Below are 22,294 nucleotides of genomic sequence, written 5' to 3'. Positions count from 1 at the left end.
CCGCAGAAACGTGACAACCTCCCTCTAACTCTCGCGATAACATAGGAGGGCTCAAAGTTGGCCGTGCCTTCCCAACGGGAACTAGTGCGTCCCTCGCAATGACGGCTGGGATATTGCGAGACAGTGTGCCCCTCCCGCCCCTCTGCCCTTCGTCATCATGGTGGCGTCGGTGCAGTCTCCCAATCACCTGCTTGGTTAGGGCCATCCGTCAATCAGAGTCGCCCAAGCCTCCGCCTCAAACCGTGTTCCCCCGCCTCCTTTCGTCACTTCCTGTCTTGCCCCTGCGCAGTCGATAAGGAAAGCAGGAGGGCGCTGCGGCTTTCTTTTTTTCAGGCGCCCGCGAACATGGCGGATATTCAGGTTTGTGCTCGAGGCAGTCACCGTGCTTGTGGGTCCCTCCCGGGGCCTCAGGGGCGTGTCCTTGAAAGCGGGACCCCGCGCCCCAGTTTGGGGGTTAATTCCGAGCACCTTCGATTTCCTGTGGATTAATTCGGGCAGAAAACGGGTGTCTGCGTTAATTTAGATTAGCGCCTCGTAACACCTGGGGATCCGCACTTGGGTTTAATGGAGGCGCAAGTGTTTTAGGAGTTTTTTTAAATGAAAGGTTTACGGGGTGGTTTTCTGGAGGCCTTGGGTCTTAGGGTTAATCCTGTGAGAACTGAGTCCTAAGGGCTAATCCAGGGAGCCCGTCGTTTGGGTATTAATTTTGAAATTGTATTTGTTAGATAGGGAGTGAATCCTGGGTGGATGTCTTTGTATCTTGGAGAATAATCCGTGCTGAAAGGTGTGTCAAGGGAGTTAGAGGGATGATTCCATATCTCCGGGTTTTAAGGGGTGAGTTCTGCAGGCAGTGGGAAGCGTTTCAAAGCATAAGTGCTAAAGTGACCTCGAGTTCAGAGTTGAATCTGAATTAGAGGTAAATTTGGGGTAAGAGTGTTTTGGGAGGTAATTCTGGGGCAGTGTTTCTGGAGTAAATCTACCTGGGGATTTCTGGGAAGGTTTCCAGGCTTGGTTGCTGCCTGCTCTAGCCTTACCAGCTCACTAGTTTACTCCTCATCCCTGTAGACTGAGCGTGCCTACCAAAAGCAGCCGACCATCTTTCAAAATAAGAAGAGGGTCCTGCTTGGAGAAACTGGCAAAGAGAAGCTTCCGCGGTACTACAAGAACATTGGTTTGGGCTTTAAGACACCCAAGGAGGTATGAGGACCCTCAGCAAAAAGAAAGCCATGTTTCCCTGCACGTGTGCCCAAACTGAGTGGCCCTACCCACATCTGTTCCCAGGGCTGCTGGGAATTGTAGTTTGTGTCCCTGGGGCCACACCCCCTGTTCTACTCAGGAACTACCTGTTAAAGGTTCATTCCCTTCCCTTCCTCATCCCTTTAGGCTATTGAGGGCACCTACATTGACAAGAAATGCCCGTTTACTGGTAATGTCTCCATCCGAGGGCGCATCCTATCTGGTGAGTGAGGCTCTCTGGGAGCTTGGGTTCAGATTCCTGGGTCTGAGGAGAGAAGGGCTAGACACACAGACTTCTGCCTGTTTTCACGATGGACTTTAGATGCCTGCTACAGGCACTGCTGAGCAACCCACTTGGCACAACTGATGCCAGAAGCAGGGCTTCTTGGGAACTCTGCTCTGCAGCTCCTGATTACCAGCTTTCCCTCTCAGGGAACCTGACCCAATCTGTCCCCTCCTCCCAGGTGTGGTGACCAAGATGAAGATGCAGAGGACCATTGTCATCCGCCGAGACTACCTCCACTACATCCGAAAGTACAACCGCTTTGAGAAGCGTCACAAGAACATGTCTGTGCACCTGTCCCCCTGCTTCAGGTGATCGTGGTGGGCCCCCAGGGAGCCCAGGCCAGCCACTCTCCCCGAGAGAGAGGATGGAGGGGTTGGGCTGCACTCAAGTCTGATACGGGACCTGACGTGGGTATTAACAGGCCACCTAGGCTGCCTGTGGAGGTCATAAACTTGGGGGTGGTGAGGAGGCTGCTGTCAGGGAGCAACCATTCTCTGGAACCTCCAGTTCTTTATAAAATGAAGATGATGGTTGGAGAGATTCTGTCCCCAAGAGGGCCCTGGAAGGGTTAGAGCATCTTCCACATAGCATTGAACTTGGTGTTTCACACATAGCTTGTGCTTAATAAGTAATGACGGGTGGGCAGCTGGAACTGGAAACAGGAGCTTGGTTGAGGTTTGGTAGAACCAAAGCTGAGAGGCCACAGCCTTATGACTATGAAGGGAAGGTTCTCCTAGGGGCCTGCTTGGGGCAGCCTTGTGCACCCTTCCCCTCACGCCCGCTCCCCCATCATATAACATAGCTGCTGTTGCTGTCCCCCTCTACAGAGATGTCCAGATTGGTGACATTGTTACAGTGGGTGAGTGCCGGCCCCTGAGCAAGACTGTGCACTTCAACGTGCTCAAGGTCACCAAGGCTGCAGGCACCAAGAAGCAATTCCAGAAGTTCTGAGACAGGATTCCACTGAACAAAATAAAGTTATTTTTTTCTCAGTCAGGGGTCTGGCTCTCAGTCTCTGCCATTACTAGAGGGAGGGCTTGTCCCTGGGAATTGAGCTAGGTCGATAAGAAAGATAAGAGTTCTTTTTCATCCTCGGGGATATGAGGATGGGAAAGGGCCAAGTCCTGCCTCCTGCCCTCATCTCTGGGTGAAGACAATGTGTATTAAAGATGCTGCACGTTTCTTGATTGTCTCCGTTTGGTCCTTGTCACTTTCTACCTGGCCTTGAACTGCTTCCTCCCCCCGCCCCCCCCAATCTCTGGGGAGGAAGTGAGTGGGTGGGGGCTCCTGGCTTCTTGGGCACTCTCTAGCCTCACTGGGTAGAGGAAGAAGCAGCCGCCTTCTGGGCCTTGCTGGGGGGGGGGGGTTGGGTGGGCTTGAGCTCACACCTCCCTGGCTCTGAACTACAAAGGCCTTGACCCTAACCTAGCCTTCCTTTCTCTTCTGACAGCAGAGTGGGAGTAAGGCAGGGGGTCTCCCTCCTGTGAGCCCCTGCTCCCCCACCCCCAAGTGAATACCATGCCCATTTGCAGATGAGCAAACTCATCTGAGGGCAAGTTCTTTTCCTGGAGTCCCAGTGAGTAGCTGAGCTCCAGGTCTCAGATTCTGAAAAAATTTTCTTTGCCTGAAAATCCTTGTAAGGAAATTGGCCTTGTGGGCAAGTTATATAGTGAGGCCAAGCTGGATGATGCAGCTCAGCAGTGGAGGGTCACAGGCTGCTCAGAGATGGGTAGGAAGACCCTGGACTTGGGACTGATGGGGGGGCAGACCAGGTGTGTGTGTGGGGGGTACTTGGGTGAGAAGAGAAATTGGAGATGGGGAGGAATGGGGACAGGATCAGGCAAATTTAGAGAAAGATTCTGACAGGGCCAGACTGACCTTGGAAAAATATGGGAGATGGGGAGGGGTTTGACAATTGGTAACAGCTTAAGGCATTCTCTTAGAAGCAGAGGAAAATGGGAAAGAGAGACCTTGGTTTCAGAGAAGAGAGACTGGACAGAGGGCTGAGCTGGATGCAGAACAGACACCACAGGTGGGGGCAGAATCAGATTTCAGAAACATACAGGTGGACCTTGGGCATCACACAAAATTAAGAGACGCAGAGCAGGAGGGCGCCAGGTATAGACTGAAAAAGGTGGAGAAAGAACAGGGAGAGAAAGGGAGGCAAGGATTTCTGGGCTCCAAAGGGAGAGACCCTCACCCAAGCAGAGATGGAGACAGAAGGAACATCCTGGAGTCACGCTGGCTTTGCCTCTCGGGGTCTGGCGCTGGGGTCCCCATGTCCGTGCCTCCCATGCCTGTACCAGGGACTGCAGCACATCACTGGTACAAGGGTTGGGAGACAAGGCCGTGAGGAGAGGACAGCTGCCAGGGATCAGCCCAGCGGCTCCTTTTTACCCTGGCTCAGTGAGGGCGGGGGTTCCTGCCAGAGGAAGTGGGGCCGCATCAAAGAGGGCAGGAAGGGGCAGGGACAGGTCAAAAGGGAGCAACGCCCAAATTTCAGCCTGCGAAGCCCGCCCCACCCGGGTCTAGGGATAGGACCCTAAGGGAGGGGGGGTATCTGGACTTGGAGGGAACTGAGGCTCTTGGAGACCCCCCACCACAGGTGTTTCCGTTTGGGGTGGGGCCACTGTGTTTATGACAACAGCCCAGCTCCCCTGTTTCCTCCCAGCGGTCGTTGGGGCGTCTCCTTGTCACCCCATCGTGTCAGGCTACCTAGTCACGGGTGGGGCTGGTGTCTGCTGTGTATTGGGGGACACCTCTGATGGGCCTGGTGGGTCGAAAAGATCTAGGAGAAAGACCCCTGGCCGGACAGTTCTCCTGTGAAGAGCAGGACAACACTGTATTTGCCCTTCTTAGACCCTGTGGTAACAATTAGATACAATTCTTAGGTCCAGATCACAACCTCAGTGCTCCTCCCTCTGCCCTCTGCCCTCTGCCCACCCCTTCTCCCCCTCCCATCCTCCCTCCCGCCTGCCTGCCAGACTTGCCCCCTCTGAGCCTTTGCACTGGCTGTGCCTTCTGCCTGGAACACTCTACCCCAGGTTCCACCTGACTCCCTCCCTCACTCCTTAGTCTCTAATGCTCACCAACCTCTTTCCACTTGGCAAAACCTCTGACCCTCCGAGTCATCCTGCCCTGCTTTATCGTCCTGTGTGGACAGGTAAAACCTATTTGTGATAGATTTGTGGACTTATACAAAATCCTGTACAATATTGCATATTCGTTTACCTGTTAACCACGGGAATCCGTGCTCCAATAGAGCAGGTGTCTCTGCATCCCCAGCACTTTGAACAAGTTGTAAGTGCTCCATACATGTTTAATTGAGTGAATTAATTTTGAAGTTAAATCCCCACATCCTCACAAGGTGGGCTTGACAAGACACAGAATAATCCAAAGCAGTGAACAGGAGCAGAAACCTCCAAATGTAAACATTGAAACCACTGGCACTGTTTTGAATTCTATTCCTGCCACTCATTGCTGTGTGACCTCCTCAACCAATGAACTTCAGTTGCCTAATCTGTAAAATGGGTTGTTGGCTCCCTGCCCCATTGGGAGGTTGACATGCTCACATGTGGTAATTGGGCAGAACTAGTTCTGGTAAGTGATACTTAGGGAAGTGTAGAGACCGGGCACACAGATGAGTGAGCAGGCACTCGAGGTCTCCAGGCTCCACAGGAATGCTGCTTATCAGCCTGTTCTGTCTGCTGGGGAGCAGTCAAGGCTTCTTGGCTTCTTGAGACACTGTGCATGGGAGCAGGCCTGTAGGACCTGCCAGATGATTTCTGTCATGGCACGCTCTTTGTTTTGCTGTACCTGCATAACCTTGCTTCTTCTCTGCCTCAGTGCAAAGCGCTACCTCTCCGGCTGGCCACCCGCGAAGACTCTCCCCGGTCAGTAAGTCTCAATAAACCTATGTCTCGCACTCAGCCACCTCGTGTGTTCTTTGGGCTCTCAGCTTCTCAGGCACAAATCTTGGAACAACTGGGACTGAGTCAAAAAGGAAGTACCGTATTTTGCTGTGTATAATGGGTTCCCATGTATAATGCGCTCCCCTGTTTTTGGCCCAAACTTTCAGGGGGAAAAATCTTTTGTTTTAATTTTTTTTTTAATTGGGGAAGGGGAACAGGACTTTATTGGGGAACAGTGTGTACTTCCAGGACTTTTTTCCAAGTCAAGTTGTTGTCCTTTCAATCTTAGTTGTGGAGGGTGCCGTTCAGCTTCAAGTTGTCCTTTCAGTCTTAGTTGTGGAGGACGCAGCTCAGCTGCAGGTCCAGTTGCTGTTGCTAGTTGCAGGGGGCGGAGCCCACCATCCCTTGCAGGACTCAAGGAATTGAACTGGCAACCTTGTGGTTGAGAGCCCACTGGCCCATGTGGGAATCAAACCGGCAGCCTTTGGAGTTAGGAGCATGGAGCTCTAACCGCCTGGGCCACCGGGCCGGCTCCTGTTTTAATTTTTAATTCAAATTTTTATTTGTTTACATTTAGGTACTTATTTTTTGTATTACAAAGGAATTTTAGCATTTATTTTTTAACATATTATGGTACAAGAAATTTTATATAACACATAATTACAAAACACAAGAACAGATACAAGGTACAAGAAATTTTATGTACTGGTAACAAATTTACGATATTTACGCATCATAGAAGGCCAATAACTCTTCATCGTCGCAAGTTTGTTGTAAGTTCAACGAAATCAATTATCATATTCCAGGGTATTATTTTGCATATGGACATTGTTATTGATTTTTAGAGTTACATTTTTAACTCATAAGCATAAATAAAAGAATTAAAAATATTTATATAGATATGGAATTAGTACTACCCTCACAAATTTAGCCCAAAAAGTGCACATTATACATGACAAAATATGGTAATTATGTTGGAGCCCTGAGCCTATTGTTACAGAAAGGCCTGATGGTAGTTGGTATAGCAGGCCCTGCTTCAGGCAAGCCCAGGACAAGAGTGTTTGGCAGGAGGCCCCAGAGGTCTTATATGGTGTGGAATACTGGGTTTATTATATAGCAAACCCTGGTGATTTGTCACGGGATCTTGAGTCTATTTTAGTGTGCTTCTGGAATGTTCTGTCGTATGCCTCTTGTAACAGGCCCCAGTGGCATTGCCATTTCACAGGGAAATTAGCTCCAGGCACCGTTTCATAGAAGGGCCCTGAGTTTACGAGGACAGCAGGCATCAGGACTATGACATGAAAACAGGGTGGCCCTTGGTATCGTAATGTATCATGGCTCTGCACTTATCGTAGCAGACCACAGGAAAATTCTGTTACAGCCAGACTGACAATGACTGTTGCAGTCCCCTGGGGAGTCCTATTAGAACAGGACATAGTTACATGGATTATAGTGGGACCTCAGGTCCTGTAATATTCCCTGTTGGTGGTTGCAGTACCTGGGTTACATGATAGCTGGCCCATGGGTATTATTTGTGTAGCAGCCACCTGAATTCATTTAACTGGTCCTGAGGGCTGTGAGGGGAGCCTAGGCAAATTAAATTGGAGTGACCTCTATGTGTGTGTGTGCACGCATGAGTGCGCAGACCTGCAGATCATTTCACGGTGGGTATAGACTCTTCTGGAACATTCTAACAGGACACCAATGCCATTCTAGAAGAGTTTTAGGGATGTAGCAAACCAGCCCAGGGTCATTCATTATTGCCATCATTCATTCTACAAATATTTACTATGCTGACTCTTGGGATGCAAGAGTGAGCAAGACAGATCCAGGGCTTGGTGTCTGAGAGCCTACTAGTATCTAGAGTGAACTGGAGGACCTTAACAGCAGCCTGGGATGAGCGGGAAGCATCTAGGGGAGTAAGTGTTACTTCTGTGCCCTACTATATGCCCTTTGCAAGCCTTGACTCACTTAAGCCTCTCTGTTGAGGAAAGCACAATTATCCCCATTTCACAAAGAAACCAAGGTTCAGAGAAGCCTACCTAGAAAAGGTAGGATTTGGTTTTGAACTTAGGTGTGATTGCCTCCCTGGGTCAGTAGGGGGCGCTACAGTGTAGGTGCAGAGGGAAGGAGTGGATGTTAAGGTGGCAATTCAGGAAGCATTAATCAGAGCTGACTGAGGCCATTTATGGTGCACGGACCCCAGCGGCCAAGGTGCCTTCGTGGGCGAGCTCCCCTCGCAGGCTGAGCCATTGCTCGAAAGGGACCTGTGTTTGGTTTAATGCTGTGCTTGAACCATCTTGAAACTGGAACAAGGGGCCCCACATTTTCCTTTGGCATTGCACCCAAAGGATTAGTAACTGGTCCTGCCACTAGGCAAGGGAGGGCATCCTCTGTGACTATGGTAGGCTAGATAATGGTCTCCCAAAGATGTCTACGCCCTATTCCCCCAAAACCTGTGAATATATGACTTTATAATATATGATAAAAGGGACTTTGCAGATGTGATTAATTTCAGGATCTTGAGATGGGAAGATGATCCTGGATTACCCTGGTGGGACAAATGTTATTATAACGGTCCTTATAAGAGGGATACAAAAGGATCAGAGTCAGAGGTATAAGGACAGACACAGGGGTCAAAGAGGAGAGAAGATGCTAGTTTTGAAGATGGAGGAAGAGTCCATAAGCCAGGGAATGCAGGTAGCCCCAAGCAGCTTGAAAAGACCAGGAAATGAATTCTCCCCGGAAGCCTCCAGAAGAAACCAGCCCTATGGACTTCTGGTCTCCAGAGCTGAAAAATAATTCATTTGTGTTGTTTTAAACCACTAAGTTTGTGGTAATTGGTTACAGCAGTCATAGGACACTAATAAAATGATCCAGGGCCCTGCAGATGGCTGCTGAAGCGGGATCCCAGGATGCCTGGGTGAAAACCTGCGGGAATTTTCCCAGAACCCCCTGTAGGACACTGATGTTTCTGGGGACACGGAATAGCAGGCCCTTGGACTCTAACAGGAACCTAAAGACTTCATGGTAGACCTAAGAGGCATTATACTAGGGTCCTGGCAGGACCCAGAGGGTTTTAGAGGGGACACCCCGAAGCCGTTTTAATTACATGAAGTAGAACTGCACCCATTTCAGCAGGATCCAGGGGACCTTCTGAGTGCTCAGGGGGGGAATATTGTAGGGTCTGGGGACATATTTTATCAGGAATCAAAGAACTCAACGGGCTATAGAGTGCTGAGAGGTGTTGAAGTGACAGCCGATGGGACATTGTAGCAGGACAAAGGACACCTAGAGGAGATATCCAGAGATGGGTAAAGAAGGACCTGAAGAACAGTTGAGCAAAACATAAGCATTACAGTAGGACCTGGGGCCTTAGAAGACGTGGGGACACTGGGAAGGCCCAGGGGCAATGCACTAACCTCCTGGGAGTATGGGGACAGGAACCCAAGGACTTGTCATCAGAGCTCTCGTGGCATTATTTTAAGGTCCTGGGCAATAGAGAAGAATCCTAGGGGTGTGTTTTAACCATTAGAGGAGGACCCAGGGCATCTATAAGGGGACACACAGAGCCATGGGGTGGGATCTCAGGGCCATTTTTTTAGTAGGTTCCCTTACGGTGGGGACCTCCAGGATGAGGGAGCAGCAATCTAGTTGGTCGAAGGGGCATGATAGCAAGTTCCTTGGAAATGTGGAAGGTTTCTTACAGGCTAGGAGATATTATAGCAGGTCCTGGAAGGTCTAATTGTTTCTTTTTTTCCTATTGAGTTTTCTCTCTGTATATCTATGTGTTTGTCTGTCTGCCTACCTACCTACCTACCTACCCACCCACCCACCCACCCACCCACCCACCCACCTACCTACCTACCTACCTACCTACCTATCTCTTTGTGTCTGTTTATACATGTTTCATTGGACAGGGCCTGGTAAGGGACAATAATAGAGAGAACCCAGGCGTGGGTTTGGGGAGCCCCACTCAGCTTTACAACAAAAACTGAAGGAATTAAAACAGGTTTGGTGGCAGGAGCAGGGGCCTGGGGCTGAGGGCCCTCTGCGGCCATTCTGTGAGGTCTCAGGACTCATTTAGCAGGATCCCAGAGATGGGGTGGCCCACTCTGCGGGACATTAGTGGAGGCTCCTAAAGTTGTTATTGCTGTGTCTCAGGATACTCATAGGGACGCAAGGAGCATGGGGGTGGGGGCCTGAGATTATCAGGGACCCAGGGACAGGGTGGGGCCTCTGGCAAAGGTCCCGGAGGACTCAGGGGCACTGGAGTTCAAGTGAGTTATTACAACAGTCATGAGGGGTGCAATGGGGCCCTAGGGTGATGGTTTTCAAGCTTCAAGGAAAAGTATAACAGAGTCCTGGGGCACTGTCACAGGATATTGGGTACTTTATATCAGGGTCTAAGGAACATCATAGTAGGGTCCTGAGGGCCTTTAAAATGAGAGCCCAGGGGCTGCTGGAATAGTGTCTCAGAGACATCTGAATCCCAAGGGACATAGAAGGGACAGCTGGGCATGGCAGGTTCCTCAGTGTATTTTAGGAAAGAGCTAATGGTGCTGTAATAGGGCTCACAGGACATGAAAGTATGATCCTTCAGTGTCATTATACGCAGCCCCTTCGGGTGGGTCTATGAATATCCTAGCAGAACCCAGAGAGAATAACAAAAATCAACAGAGGTTCGTCAATAAGTCGAACACAAATTTACCATCGGTAGTGGTTCATTTCATGTGTCAACTTGGCTGGGCTGTAGTGCACAGCTGTTTAGTCCAACATTACTCTAGATATTTCTGTGAGGGCGTTTTTGGATGAGATTTACACTGAAATCAGTGGGCTTTGAGTAAAGGAAGCTGGCCTCCATAATGTGAGTAGGCCACATCCAATCAGCTGACAGCCTAAATAGAAGAAAAAACAGACCTCTCCCAAGCAAGAAAGAATTCTGCCAGCACATACCTTTGAACTTCATCTGCTAGATCAGCTCTTCCCAGTTCTTCCTGCTTTTGGACTTGAGCTGCAGCTCCTTCCTGAATTCCCAGCTTGCACACCACCCATATCAGATTTTCGACTCAGCAAGCCTCCACAATCATGTGAGCCAATTCCTTGAAGTAAGTGTCTTTCTATATATGTATATACACATCCTGTTGGTTCTGTTTCTCCAGAGAACCCTGACTAATACATCATATGACCTAGTAATTCCATTCCCGGTATATACCCAAAAGAATTGAAAACAGCTGTTTTAAAAAAACAAAAAACATACATAATGCTCATAGCAGCATTATTTATAATATCCAAAAAGTAGAAACAATCCAAAACGTCCATCAATGGATGAATGGATAAAGAAAAGGTGATAGATCCAAACAATGGAATATTATTCAGCCATAAAAAGGAATGAAGTTCTGATCCATGCTACAGCATGGTTAAATCTTCAAAACAATACGCTAAGTGAAAGAAGACAGACACAAAAGGCCACAATATTGTATGAATGTGCAGAATAGGTAAATCCATAGAGACGGAAAGCAGATTGGTGGCTGCCAGGGGCTAGGAGGAGGAGGGGCTGCTTGATGAGTATGGGGTTTCCTTTTGGGGTGATGAAGAAGTTCTGGAACTAGACAATGGTGATGGTTTACAAAATTGTGACTGCACTAAATATCATTAAATGATAAATCTTATGTTTTGTGCATTTTAAAATAAAACAAATGAATGGAAGCAGTATAGAAGGAGTGTGGGCTGGGGGTGGGTGACTGGAGGGGGCCTCTAAGCCTGATAGTAGTACATTGGTGTGCCTTGGTATCTATGGGGGAATTAGTTCCAGGACCCCCCTGCAGATACCAATATATGTTACTACACTCTTATAAAAGTGTAGTAACATATATTGGGACTCTGTGCTGCGGAGGTCCTATCAGAAGACATTAAAGAACTACAAGGACTCATTACCCAAAGGCTTGTGGGCAATACTACACTTGAGGTCACTGTATAAAAGACATCCGTAGGGAATGAGGGTGGAAAAGCTTCAGAAATAGGCTGATTTGGGGCGGGCCTGGCGGCTCAGGTGGTTAGAGCGCTGTGCTCCTAACGCTGAGGTCGCCAGTTCAATTCCCACATGGGCCAGTAAGCTGCGCCCTCTACAGCTAAGATTGTGAACAACAGCTTTCCCTGGAAGCTGGGCTCCTGTGTGCTGCCCTGGGCCACATGTGCTGCCATGAGCCACTGGTGGCCAGCATGAGTAGCCCGCAGCCAGAGAGAGCTGCTGTGAACGGCCGACTGATGACAAGCAACCGACTGCCTCAGCCTGGGGGGCCAGGGGGAAGGGAGAGCACCCATAATACCAGCATGCTAGGGAGCTGTGTCCTACACACCTAGACTGAGAAACAACAGCTTGAACCGAAGTGGGGATAGGGGGAGGCAGAAAAAGGGGGAAAAATAGGCTGATTTGAATTCATGGTACAAAACTTCAGTATAATGGTAGTTTGTCAAGTTTACTTCAGTTCACAATGTAAGATATTTCAAATAAATTCTTGTTCATTTTGCATGGAAAATTGATACTAATACTAGTCTACAGTTCTTTGCAGTTTTTGCTTTCGTGAAGAAATTATAAGCGAGGCACAGCGTTTGTGTTCAGGTTTGAAGCAACTTTAGAACCACAAGAAGTGTCTTTTTGGAGATGGGTGGCTTTCCAGTTTATTAATATTTCTGCCCTTTTGGTATTTGGGCAGATTTCATGTGTTGTCACCCCCTCTGCTTTATTTTACTTATTTATTTCTACTATACAACGCTTTATTTCTATTGATTAAATCATAATAGTTGTATAAAAGCTTTTGTTTTGCATTCATCACATCATTTGGTAGAAGGGGAATCTTTGTCCATTTTGCTTTGCACCAGCAGCCTGTTGTGCCCGTTCAGTATTTGGTGCATAATTGGACCTTGAATTAATAAATGTAAATAAAGCTTTTCATCTATAATGCTTTTATACAAAACTTTTTACTTTACAAAAAAAATATTTTGTTTAAAAAAAAAAAAAGGAACTGCAGGGGCACTTTAAGGCGACACTTGGGGGAGGGGTTCCAAGAAGGAAACACAGGATCTAGAGACCTTTCTTTGTAGCAGGAGCTAGTGAAGGCCTTGTGGAGGTTAAATGAGGTAAGAAGGGGACCCACAGAGACCTCCGAATTTTGCACTCTGATAGTGCTGGTTTCTATTCCCAACTTTGTCATGAATTCGCTGGCTGGCTGATACCCTCAAAATGAAAAAACAACAACAACAACAGAGAAAGAGACCCAAAAAAAACGACGAAAGTTTTCAAGAGAGCAGCAGAGACATATTCAGAGAGTCTGGGCCCAGGGCCTGGGGTGTGCCCTGCAGCTGGGGGGCGGAGTTGTATATTCCCGGAGTCGGGGAACAGTCTCCGGACAGGATGTGAGAGAGGAACTGGGGTCTCCAGTCACGGGAGCCAGCTGGGGCTGCAGGCGGGAAGGGATCGCGGCTGCTGTGAGCAGAGCTGGGGCCCGGGCCCCGAGGGGGACGGGCTGGGGTCCGGGATCCTGGGGCCAAGGGAGGAGGGTCTGGGACCCGGACTCTCGAGTCTGAGGGAGGAGGGGCTGGGGGCCCGGACTCCTGGGTCTGGAGGAGGAGGGGCTGGGGCCGGGACTCCCGGGTCCCAGAGAGGAGGAGGAAGAGGAAGAGGAGGAGGAGAAGGAGGCGGGGATGAGCTCCGAAAATGAAATTTCAGCCTATCCAGGCTCTGTAATTAATTAACCAACATGGATCAAATTAAGGGGTGAAAGTTCATTGAGGCGTAGGGCATTGTTGTCACTCTCCTGGAAGGAGCCGCGAACCCACACCCACAGGCGTCGGCGTGGTGGCGGAGCCCAGCGGAGCTGGGGGAGGAAGGCGTGGGCCGGGGGTCCGGAGGAGTCACGCGCCTCCTCCCGCCCCAGGTCTCCCTCTCAGGATGCGGGTCCCCCGGCCACTGCCCTGGGGGCTTTGTCTCCTGCTGTTCCTCCTGCCCGGGACACTTCGCGCAGGTGAGAGGTGCTCAGTCGGGGCTGCCGGGGCGGAGGGAGGTGCCACCCGCCGAAAGGAGAGGACAAAGCGAAATCTGAGGTTTCCGTCGAGCCAACGTTTTCTCCTTCCCCGTGTTTCATTTGGTTTATTATTTTCTCCTCCTTCGCTCAGTGTGTCTGGGAAGCACCTGTTCCCCTGTCTCCAGATTCCTGTCCCCTTCTCTCTGAGTCTTTGTGCTCTCATAGCTGAGTCTGCCCACTTTCTCAGAGTCTGTCCCCTCTGTCCGGGGTCCAGTCGCTCCTCTCTCCGGGTGTCTCTCTTGCTCCCTGTCTAGGTACCTCCGGCCCCATTTGCTGCATTCACCTCTGTCTCTCTCCAGCAGACAGCCATCGCTCCCTGTTGTACCACTTCACCTCGGTGTCCTCCCCTGCCCCGGGGACCCCTGCCTTCTGGGTATCAGGTTGGCTGGGTCCACAGCAGTACCTGAGCTACAATAACCTGCGGGCCCAGGCTGAGCCGTACGGGGCTTGGGTCTGGGAAAACCAGGTGTCCTGGTATTGGGAAAAAGAGACGACGGACCTGAGGAACAAGCAGAAGCTTTTCCTGGAAGCTCTCACAGTCTTGGAGGAAGGAGGCAAGACTTGGATTCCTGGGTCTGAGGGCTGAGGACCTGGGGGCTGGACTCCTGGGTCTGACCGACAAGGGGGTGGGCCCCTGCTCCTGGGCCATGCTCACCTGTGTGTGGGTACCCCAGGTTCCTACACCCTGCAGGGCCTGCTGGGCTGTGAGTTGGGGCCTGACAATACCTCTGTGCCTGTGGCCAAGTTTGCCCTGAATGGCGAGGATTTCATGAAGTTTGACCCCAAGGTGGGCACCTGGGTTGGAGACTGGCCTGAGGCCAAGACCATCAGTGACAAGTGGATGCAGCAGGCAGAGGCGGTCAACAAGGAGAAGACCTTCCTGCTGTACTCCTGCCCCCAGCGCTTGCTGGGCCATCTGGAGAGAGGCCGTGGAAACCTGGAGTGGAAGGGTGAGCAACCTCCGGAAGAATCTCTTGACCCCAGTGGATCTCTCCATTCCCCATGGCCCCACCTTAGGCCTCGTCCTCTTCCCCAGCCTCCTGCCTGGCCTCCTGACTTCCAATCTCCCCCCTGCAGCTTATCCCCCACACATCCCAGAGGGTCTTTCTACCCCAGAGCTGACCCTGCTCCTCTCCTGCACACAGCCCTCCCATGGCTCCGAGAGCCCTCAGAACACAACTCAAGCCCCTCACCCTGGCATCGAGACCCCGTGTGGCATGGCCTCTGTCCCTCTCCTCAGCCTCACATTTCTCCATCTGCCCCACTCAGCCAGAAGGAATCACCTAGAGTTCCTTGAGCTCATGCCAACCCTCCCATTTCTTCCCTTCTGCCATTTTCCTTCCAGTTCCACTGGTGTCACAGCCAGGGAGATTTCTCTGGCCCATGAGGCTTTCACTTGCCTCTTGGGGCTCCCACAATGCCTTGTGTGACCTCTGTTACAGCACATGTCACTCTGAGCTATAATGATGTAGATGTTTGGGGAATTCTCAAGGGCTGGAATTACCATGTTTCCCCAAAAATGAGACCTAGCCAGACAATCAGCTCTAATGAGTCTTTTGGAGCAAAAATTAATATAAGACCTAGTATTATATTATATTACATTACATTATATTATATTGTAAGACCCAGTCTTATAGCAAAATAAGACTGGGTCTTATATTAATTTTTGCTCCAAAAGACACATTGGAGTTGATTGTCCAGCTAGGTCTTATTTTCTGGGAAACACAGTACAGCTCTTTTGTCCTCAGTGTCCCCCCTACCTTGCAATTCCAGCTGCCATCTCTGCCCTCAATACAGACCATGTTTTGAAATGTAAACGAGCAACCATCCTGCCATTTCTTAAAACAATCCAAATAGCTTCCCACTAGTCTTGGACTAAAACCCAAACTCTACTCTGTGGCCCACAAGCCCTGCATGGTCTGGCTGCTTTCCGCCACTGTAATTTCACAACATCCCTGCTCCAGTGACCTTCCCTCGATCCTCCAACATGTCTGATTCTTTCCCTCCTCAGGACCTTTGCACGTGCTGTTTCCTGTGCTTGTGATTGTTTTCCTTGGGATACTGCCATGATTGGGTTCTTCTCATGCCTTTAGGTTTGATTTTGGATGGGGGCTCTTCAGCAGGGCCCTCCCTGACCACCCTGACTAAAGTGTGCCCCCACTATTATTATTGTCATTCATGCCATTGCTTTGTCTATTCAATCATTACTATATCTTTAATTTAAAATTTTTTCTTATTGAGGTGTAACTTACCTACTTAACGTACATAGCTTGATTAATTTTTATATGTGCTCATGTACTTGCCCTCCGGATCAAGATCTAGAATATTTCCATCACCCCAGAAGATTTCCTTGTGTCCCCTCCCATTGCATACCCCCTCCCCGAAGGGTAACAACTAACCTGACTTCTATTACCACAGTGTTGCCTGATTTTGAACTTCATAGCTATGAGCATGTGCTTGTTTGTGTCTCGCTTCTTTCATTCAAGCTCGTGTCATGAGACTATTGTTCCGTCTGTCAGCAGTTTATTCTTTTTACTGCTGAGTAGTATTTCATTGCCTGGTTCATACCACAGTTTATCAGTGAATGGTTTATTTCCAGATTGGGGCTATTAAGGGTAAAGCTGCTATGAACATTCTCTTAAATGTCTTTTTTTTTTTTTTTTTTAAAGATTTTATTGGGGAAGGGGAACAGGACTTTATTGGGGAACAGTGTGTACTTCAGGACTTTTTTTTTTTTTTTTTTCCCCCAAGTCAAGTTGTTGTCCTTTCAATCTTAGTTGTGGAGGAGTCTGTTTAGCTTCAAGTTGTTGTCCTTTCAGTCTTAGTTGTGGAGGGCACAGCTCAGCTCCATGTCCAGTTGCTGTTGCTAGTTGCAGGGGGCACAGCCCACCATCCCTTGCGGGAGTCGAACAGGTAACCTTGTGGTTGAGAGGGCATGCTCCAACCAACTGAGCCATCCAGGAGCTCAGTGGCAGCTCAGCTCAAGGTGCCGTGTTCAATTTTAGTTGCAGGGGGCACTGCCCACCATCCCTTGCGGGAGTCGAGGAATTGAACTGGCAACCTTGTGGTTGAGAGCCCGCGCTCCAACCAACAACTGAGCCATCCAGGAGGCAGCTCAGCTCAAGGTGCCATGTTCAATCTTAGTTGCAGGGGGCAGAGCCCACCGTCCCTTGCAGGACTCGAGGAATTGAACTGGCAACCTTGTGGTTGAGAGCCCACTGGCCCATGTGGGAATCGAACTGGCAGCCTTCGGAGTTAGGGGCACGGAGCCCTAACCGCCTGAGCCACCGGGCCGGCCCCTTACATGTCTTTTGATGAATCTGTATTTTCATTTATTTTGACTAAACACCCATAAGTGGAATTGTTGTGTCATAGTGTAGGCATAAGATTAGCTTTAGTAGGTGGTACTAAACATTTTCTCACCAGTTTTATACTCTCATCAGCCATGTACATAAATTCCATTGGTTCACAGGCTTGCCAGAATTTGATGCTGTCTTTAATTTTAACCGTTCTGGTGGGTTACGTGTAGTGGTATCATATTGTGATTGCATTTTTCATTTATCTGATGATAAACGAAAATCCGATAAATGATTTGATAAAATCAGATAAATGATTTAATGACTTGCTATGTTGAGTACTTTTTCACATTATTGGCCAGTTGGATGTCTCCACTTTTGGAGTGGCTTTTTGATTCCTTTATCCGTTTATTTATTTATTTTAACATTTTTTATTGGTTTCAGGTGTACGAAACAACATAATGATCAGGCATTTACACCCCTAAGAAAGTGATAACCCCACCAAGTCTACTACCCATCTGACCTTGTATATAGCTATTATAATACCACTGTCTATATTTGCTATGCTGTATTTTATATCCCATGACTATATCCTTTACCCATTTTTAAATCAGAATTTTTGTCTTTTTTCTATTAGAGTTTGTTGTGTGTTCTGGATATGAGTCCTTTGGATATGTCAGATGGTTCTATTGGAAATAACTTCTCTCAGTCTGCAGCTTTTCACGTTCTTTTTTTTTTTTTTTTAAAGATTTTATTGGGGAAGGGGAACAGGACTTTATTGGGGAACAGTGTGCATTTCCAGGTCTTTTCTCCAAGTCAAGTTGTTGTCCTTTCAATCTTAGTTGTGGAGGGTTCTGTTCAGCTTCAAGTTGTTGTTCTTTCAGTCTTAGCTGTGGAGGGTGCAGCTCAGCTCTAGGTCCAGTTGCCGTTGCTAGTTGCAGGGGGCACAGGCCACCATCCCTTGCGGGAGTCGAGGAATTGAACTGGCAACCTTGTGGTTGAGAGCCCACTGGCCCATGTGGGAATCGAACCGGCAGCCTTTGGAGTTAGGAGCACGGAGCTCTAACTGCCTGAGCCACCGGGCCGGCCCTCATGTTCTTAATGCAAACTTGCTGAACAAAAGTTCTCAGTTTTGATGAAGATCAATTTATCAATCTTTTATCTTATAGCTCTTGTTTTTCTTTTTTCTGTTTTTTTCTTTTTTTATTGGAGAACAGTGTGTGATTCCAGGCTTTTTTCCAAGTCAAGTTGTTGTCCTTTCAATCTTAGTTGTGGAGGGTGCAGCTCTAAGTCCAGTTGCCGTTGCTAGTTGTAGGGGGCACAGCCCACCATCCCTTGTAGGAGTTGAGGAATCGAACCGGCGACCTTGTGGTTGAGAGCCCACTGGCCCATGTGGGAATCGAACCGGCAGCCTTCGGCATTAGGAGCAAGGAGCTCTAACCGCCTGAGCCACGGGCCAGCCCCTATTCTATAGCTCTTTTGTGTGTTCTCTTTAAGAAATCTTCCCTCTCCCAAAGTATGAAGGTATTCTCTTATGTCTTCTTGTAGAAGCTTGATTGATAAATAGTTTTCATATTTAGCTATATGATCCATCTTGAGTTAATTGGGTATAATGGTATAAGGAAAGGGATCGAGGTTCATGTGTCCCTCATGGATATCCAGTTGACCCAGCATCATTTGTTACAAGAGCTTCATCCCCTCTCCCCCACGGAATTGCAGTGGAGCCTTTTTCCTAAATTAGGTATGGATCTGCTTCTTGACAGTCTCCTCTATTCCACTGATCTGTTGGATTGAAATTGAGCCACTACCTCACTCTCTTGATTAATGTAACTTTGTAGAAAGTTTTGATTTCTAGTAGTTAAGTTCTCCAGCTTTATTGTCTTGGTTATTCTATGTTATTTGCATTTCTATGTGCATTTCTGCTTGTCAGTTTCTGCCAATAAAAAAAAAAATCCTGTTGGTATTTTGATAGTAATTAAATTGTATCTATAGATCAGGTGTGGAGAATTTACATCTTAACAATATTAAATCTTCTAACCCATGAATACAGTATATCCCTTTACTTGTTTAGATATCCTTTAACTTCTATCAGTAATAGTTTGTAGTTTTCCATTTAGACGTCTTGCACCTCTTTGGTTAAATTTATTCCTAAGTATTAGACATTTTTTGATGTTTCTCTAAGTGGTAATTCTAAAAACTTCATTTTCTAACTGTTTGTAGCTAGTGTATAGAAATACTGTTGATGTTTATATACAGAGGGTGCCAAAAAAATGTATACACATTTTAAGAAAGGAAAAAATTATTAAAATTGTAATACTCAATATATACTGATAGCAAAAGATGAATACAAGTCATGTGTATACATTTTTTTGGCACCCTGGTATTTCCCTTGTACCCAGAAATTTTGCTTAATTCACTTATTTTTGTTAATTTTTTAGAGATTATTTTGCATTTGTCATCTTTGACATGTTTTACTTATTTTCTTTTCCTATTTTAATGCTATTTTTTTCTTATTGCACTGGCTAGGATCCCCAGTACAATGTTGAATAGAGTGGCAATAATGAACATTTGTATTCTCAAACTCACAGGGAAAGCATTCAACTTTTTACCATTAGTATTAAGTGAGTTACAGATTTTTGGTTGATTTCCATTGTCAAATTAAGGAAGTTTCTTTTCAACTCCTGGTTTGCTAAGATTTTTGGTTTTGTTTTATTTTTTTATTTTGAGTGGTGCTGAATTTTATCAAATGACTACTTGCTTTTTTATTTTTATTCTAATTGTGTGAGTTATATTAACCAACTTTCAAATGTTAAACCAAGCTTGCTTTCCTGGAACAAACTTCACTTGATCATAATGTAAATTGTTTTATATTAACTGCTAATATTTTGTTTAGGGATTTTGAGTATTTTCATGAAAACAGACTCAAAATTAAATTCCATTTCTTGAAGTTATTCTGGCTTCATAAAAAGTGCTGGGAATGGTTTCTTTTTTTTTCTATTCCTTGGAAGAATTTGTGTGAGAGTAGTATTATTGCTTCTTTAGGTTTTTTTTTGAAGAATTCACCAATGATGTCATCTGGACCTGGAATTTTATTTGTTGAAAAGTTTTAAATTATGGATTAAACTTTTAAAATAGCTATTGTACTACTCAAGTGTTTAATTTCTTCTTTTGTCAGTTTTGGGAAGTTGTATTTCTCAGGAATTTGTCCAGTTCATTCAAATTTCAAATGTGCTGGCATGAAATAGTTCATGATAGCTCTCTTAACTGTCTTTTTAATGACTATCGCGTCTGTCTTATTTTCCCTCATCACTACACTTTCAGAGTCTGTTTCCCTTTCACTTATTTGTACACAAATATTTGTCTCTCTCTCCTCATTAGAACATAAGCTCTATGAGGGCAGGGACTTTTGTCTGTCTTGTTTACTGTTGTGTTCCCAGTGCCTAGAAGAATGCCTGGAACATGGTAGATGCTCAGTACATGTCAATTGTAGGAAGGAATGGATGAGAGATGGATACCCTCAGAGTGGATAGGTTGGGTCCCTGTCCCCTTCGGAAGGTCCTTCCCCCTTTACCACTATAATCTTCAGGCTCAGCACAGTGCAAGGCACATGGTGGGGCTTGCTGGGTAGAAGGGAGGGAATGGAGGCCACTCTATGTCCTTATCCAGCCCCACACTGGGAGGTTTGTTGGCTTGGTACTTAGACTTGTCTGCCTGTTTGTCTGCAGAGCCACCCTCCATGCGCCTGAAGGCCAGACCAGGCAGCCCCGGCTTTTCTGTGCTCACCTGCAGTGCTTTCTCCTTCTACCCGCCCGAGCTGCAACTGCGTTTCCTGAGGAATGGGCTGGCAGTTGGCTCCGGTGAGGGCAACCTTGGCCCCAACGGCGACGGCTCCTTCTACGCTTGGTCTTCTCTAACAGTCAAAAGTGGTGATGAGCACCACTACCGCTGCCTGGTGCAGCACGTTGGGCTGTCACAGCCCCTCACTGTGGAGCTAGGTGAGGTCCCCCTGGGTGACGATACTCTCTGTTTGTGGTTGCTTTTCGTCCCTCTGCTGCAGTAATCCTTCCTGAGTCTGACTACCTTTCACCCCTCTGTTGTCAGTCCTCCTTGAGTCTAACTGCCTTGTGCCCTGCTAGAGCCAATTCTTCCACAGCCTTCGGTCCTGTGTTGCTTATCATCCCTTGCCTTCCATGCTGCTGCTGCTGGCCTCATTGAGTCTAACCACCTATTAACCACTATGGACAGTCCTCCCTAAGTCTGACCACCTTCTGTTCTGCTTCTGCCAGTCCTCGCCAACACTGACCATTTACTGCTTTGGGTCTGATTTACTGCTCTGTGCCTGCCCCATCTCTCCGAGTTCTTTTTTTTTTTTTTTTTTTTTAGGAGGGCGCAGCTCACAGTGGCCCATGTGGGGATCGAACCGACAACCTTAGTGTTATTAGCACCATGCTCTAACCAACTGAACTAACCAGCTAGTCCCCTCTCCGAGTTCTAATACCATCCACCCTGCTGCTACAGGTCCCTTGGCCAGTGTGACTGAGACCGCTCTTGCTATGGCTGGTTCTTACATCCAACCTGGGGGCATTCTGTCCAGACCCAGAACACCAGCTGATTGGCCTTTCCTCTGTCCACACGCGTTCTCCAAAACTTGGTGCTGGGATCTCTGAGTTTGGGAGAGATTGAGAACTCCCAATCCCCTGTCCTGGTGGAGGGTCCATTCAACATCTCACAGCATTTCTTTGTCTGCAGAATCATCAGCCAAGTCCTCAGTGCCAGTGGTTGCAATTGTCGTCAGCTTCTTACTGCTCCTAGCAATGGCTGCAGGAGGAGCTCTGCTGTGGAGGAGGATGCGGAGTGGTTTGCCAGGTATGGGGAAGTGGGAAGAGCCTCAGAGAGAGTGATAGAGACCCCAAAAGAGGGGGTCAGAGATCTAGACAGACGTGGGGAAAGAACTGGAGCGGGTAAACAAAGACTCGGAGACAGAAACCCACAGAGTAGGACAGAGACTCACACACACGCACACACGTGTGGGGAGGAGGGGCAGAGACCTAGGGGATTTCAGAGATTCCGACCTGCCCCCTTTCTCCTTCCTCAGCACCTTGGATCTCTCTCCGTGGAGATGATGTAGGGACCCTCCTGCCCACTCCTGGTCTCTCCAAGGATGCTGACTATTAGGACATAAAAGCCTTCTCAGCAACTGCCTGATCGTCCCCCATCCTGGCTGCTACCAGCTAATGTAGTCAGGTCCCTTTCATGCTGTGAGACCTCCTGGAATCCTGGTATTTTTGAGCCTCCAGAAAGAGTCCTGGGCCCGATGTCCTCCCTCTGGACTTCTCCTGTGATATGCCTCAATTTCCCCTCCTGATATATATGACTCTTTTCCATCTCCACATATAACATGAGTATGGGCCCAAATCATTGTGTTCTCATTTCAACTTTCTCAGCGCGGAGGTAAGGGAATGGGTGGGGGGAATAAATAAA

The 22,294-nt window shown here is 47.8% G+C and overlaps 2 protein-coding genes and 1 non-coding gene across 6 annotated transcripts; all 3 read left to right on the top strand.

Moving 5' to 3' along the window:
• The first annotated feature begins 203 nt into the window (after window positions 1-203).
• Window positions 204-2,514, top strand: RPS11 (ribosomal protein S11). The gene is made up of 5 exons (XM_019741428.3): window positions 204-360; window positions 1,066-1,197; window positions 1,384-1,459; window positions 1,701-1,830; window positions 2,350-2,514. Exons 1-5 carry the CDS (start codon window positions 346-348, stop codon window positions 2,471-2,473), a joined length of 477 nt encoding a protein of 158 aa, XP_019596987.2. The 5' UTR covers window positions 204-345; the 3' UTR covers window positions 2,474-2,514.
• LOC141567773 (small nucleolar RNA SNORD35) lies at window positions 1,528-1,612 on the top strand. The gene has a single exon (XR_012490602.1). It is a non-coding gene; the product is annotated as a small nucleolar RNA SNORD35 (small nucleolar RNA).
• A 9,979-nt stretch (window positions 2,515-12,493) lies between the features above and the next one.
• On the top strand, window positions 12,494-22,228 carry FCGRT (Fc gamma receptor and transporter). 4 transcript variants are annotated; one of them, XM_019741625.3, is made up of 7 exons: window positions 12,494-12,573; window positions 13,371-13,457; window positions 13,817-14,071; window positions 14,192-14,467; window positions 20,539-20,808; window positions 21,563-21,679; window positions 21,909-22,228. In XM_019741625.3, exons 2-7 carry the CDS (start codon window positions 13,385-13,387, stop codon window positions 21,986-21,988), a joined length of 1,071 nt encoding a protein of 356 aa, XP_019597184.1. In that variant the 5' UTR covers window positions 12,494-12,573; window positions 13,371-13,384; the 3' UTR covers window positions 21,989-22,228. The 4 variants fall into 4 exon arrangements, with proteins under 4 accessions (XP_019597184.1, XP_074172191.1, XP_019597183.1 ...); XM_074316090.2 differs by having other exon boundaries at window positions 12,496-12,573; window positions 13,820-14,071; XM_019741624.3 differs by lacking the exon at window positions 12,494-12,573 and adding an exon at window positions 12,615-12,921.
• Window positions 22,229-22,294: the final 66 nt, after the last annotated feature.

The sequence above is a fragment of the Rhinolophus sinicus genome, chromosome 8, assembly GCF_057876585.1.
Source record: "Rhinolophus sinicus isolate RSI-liver-muscle chromosome 8, RSI-T2T, whole genome shotgun sequence".
NCBI lineage: Eukaryota > Metazoa > Chordata > Mammalia > Chiroptera > Rhinolophidae > Rhinolophus > Rhinolophus sinicus.
This window is presented reverse-complemented; position numbering and strand designations above follow the sequence as displayed.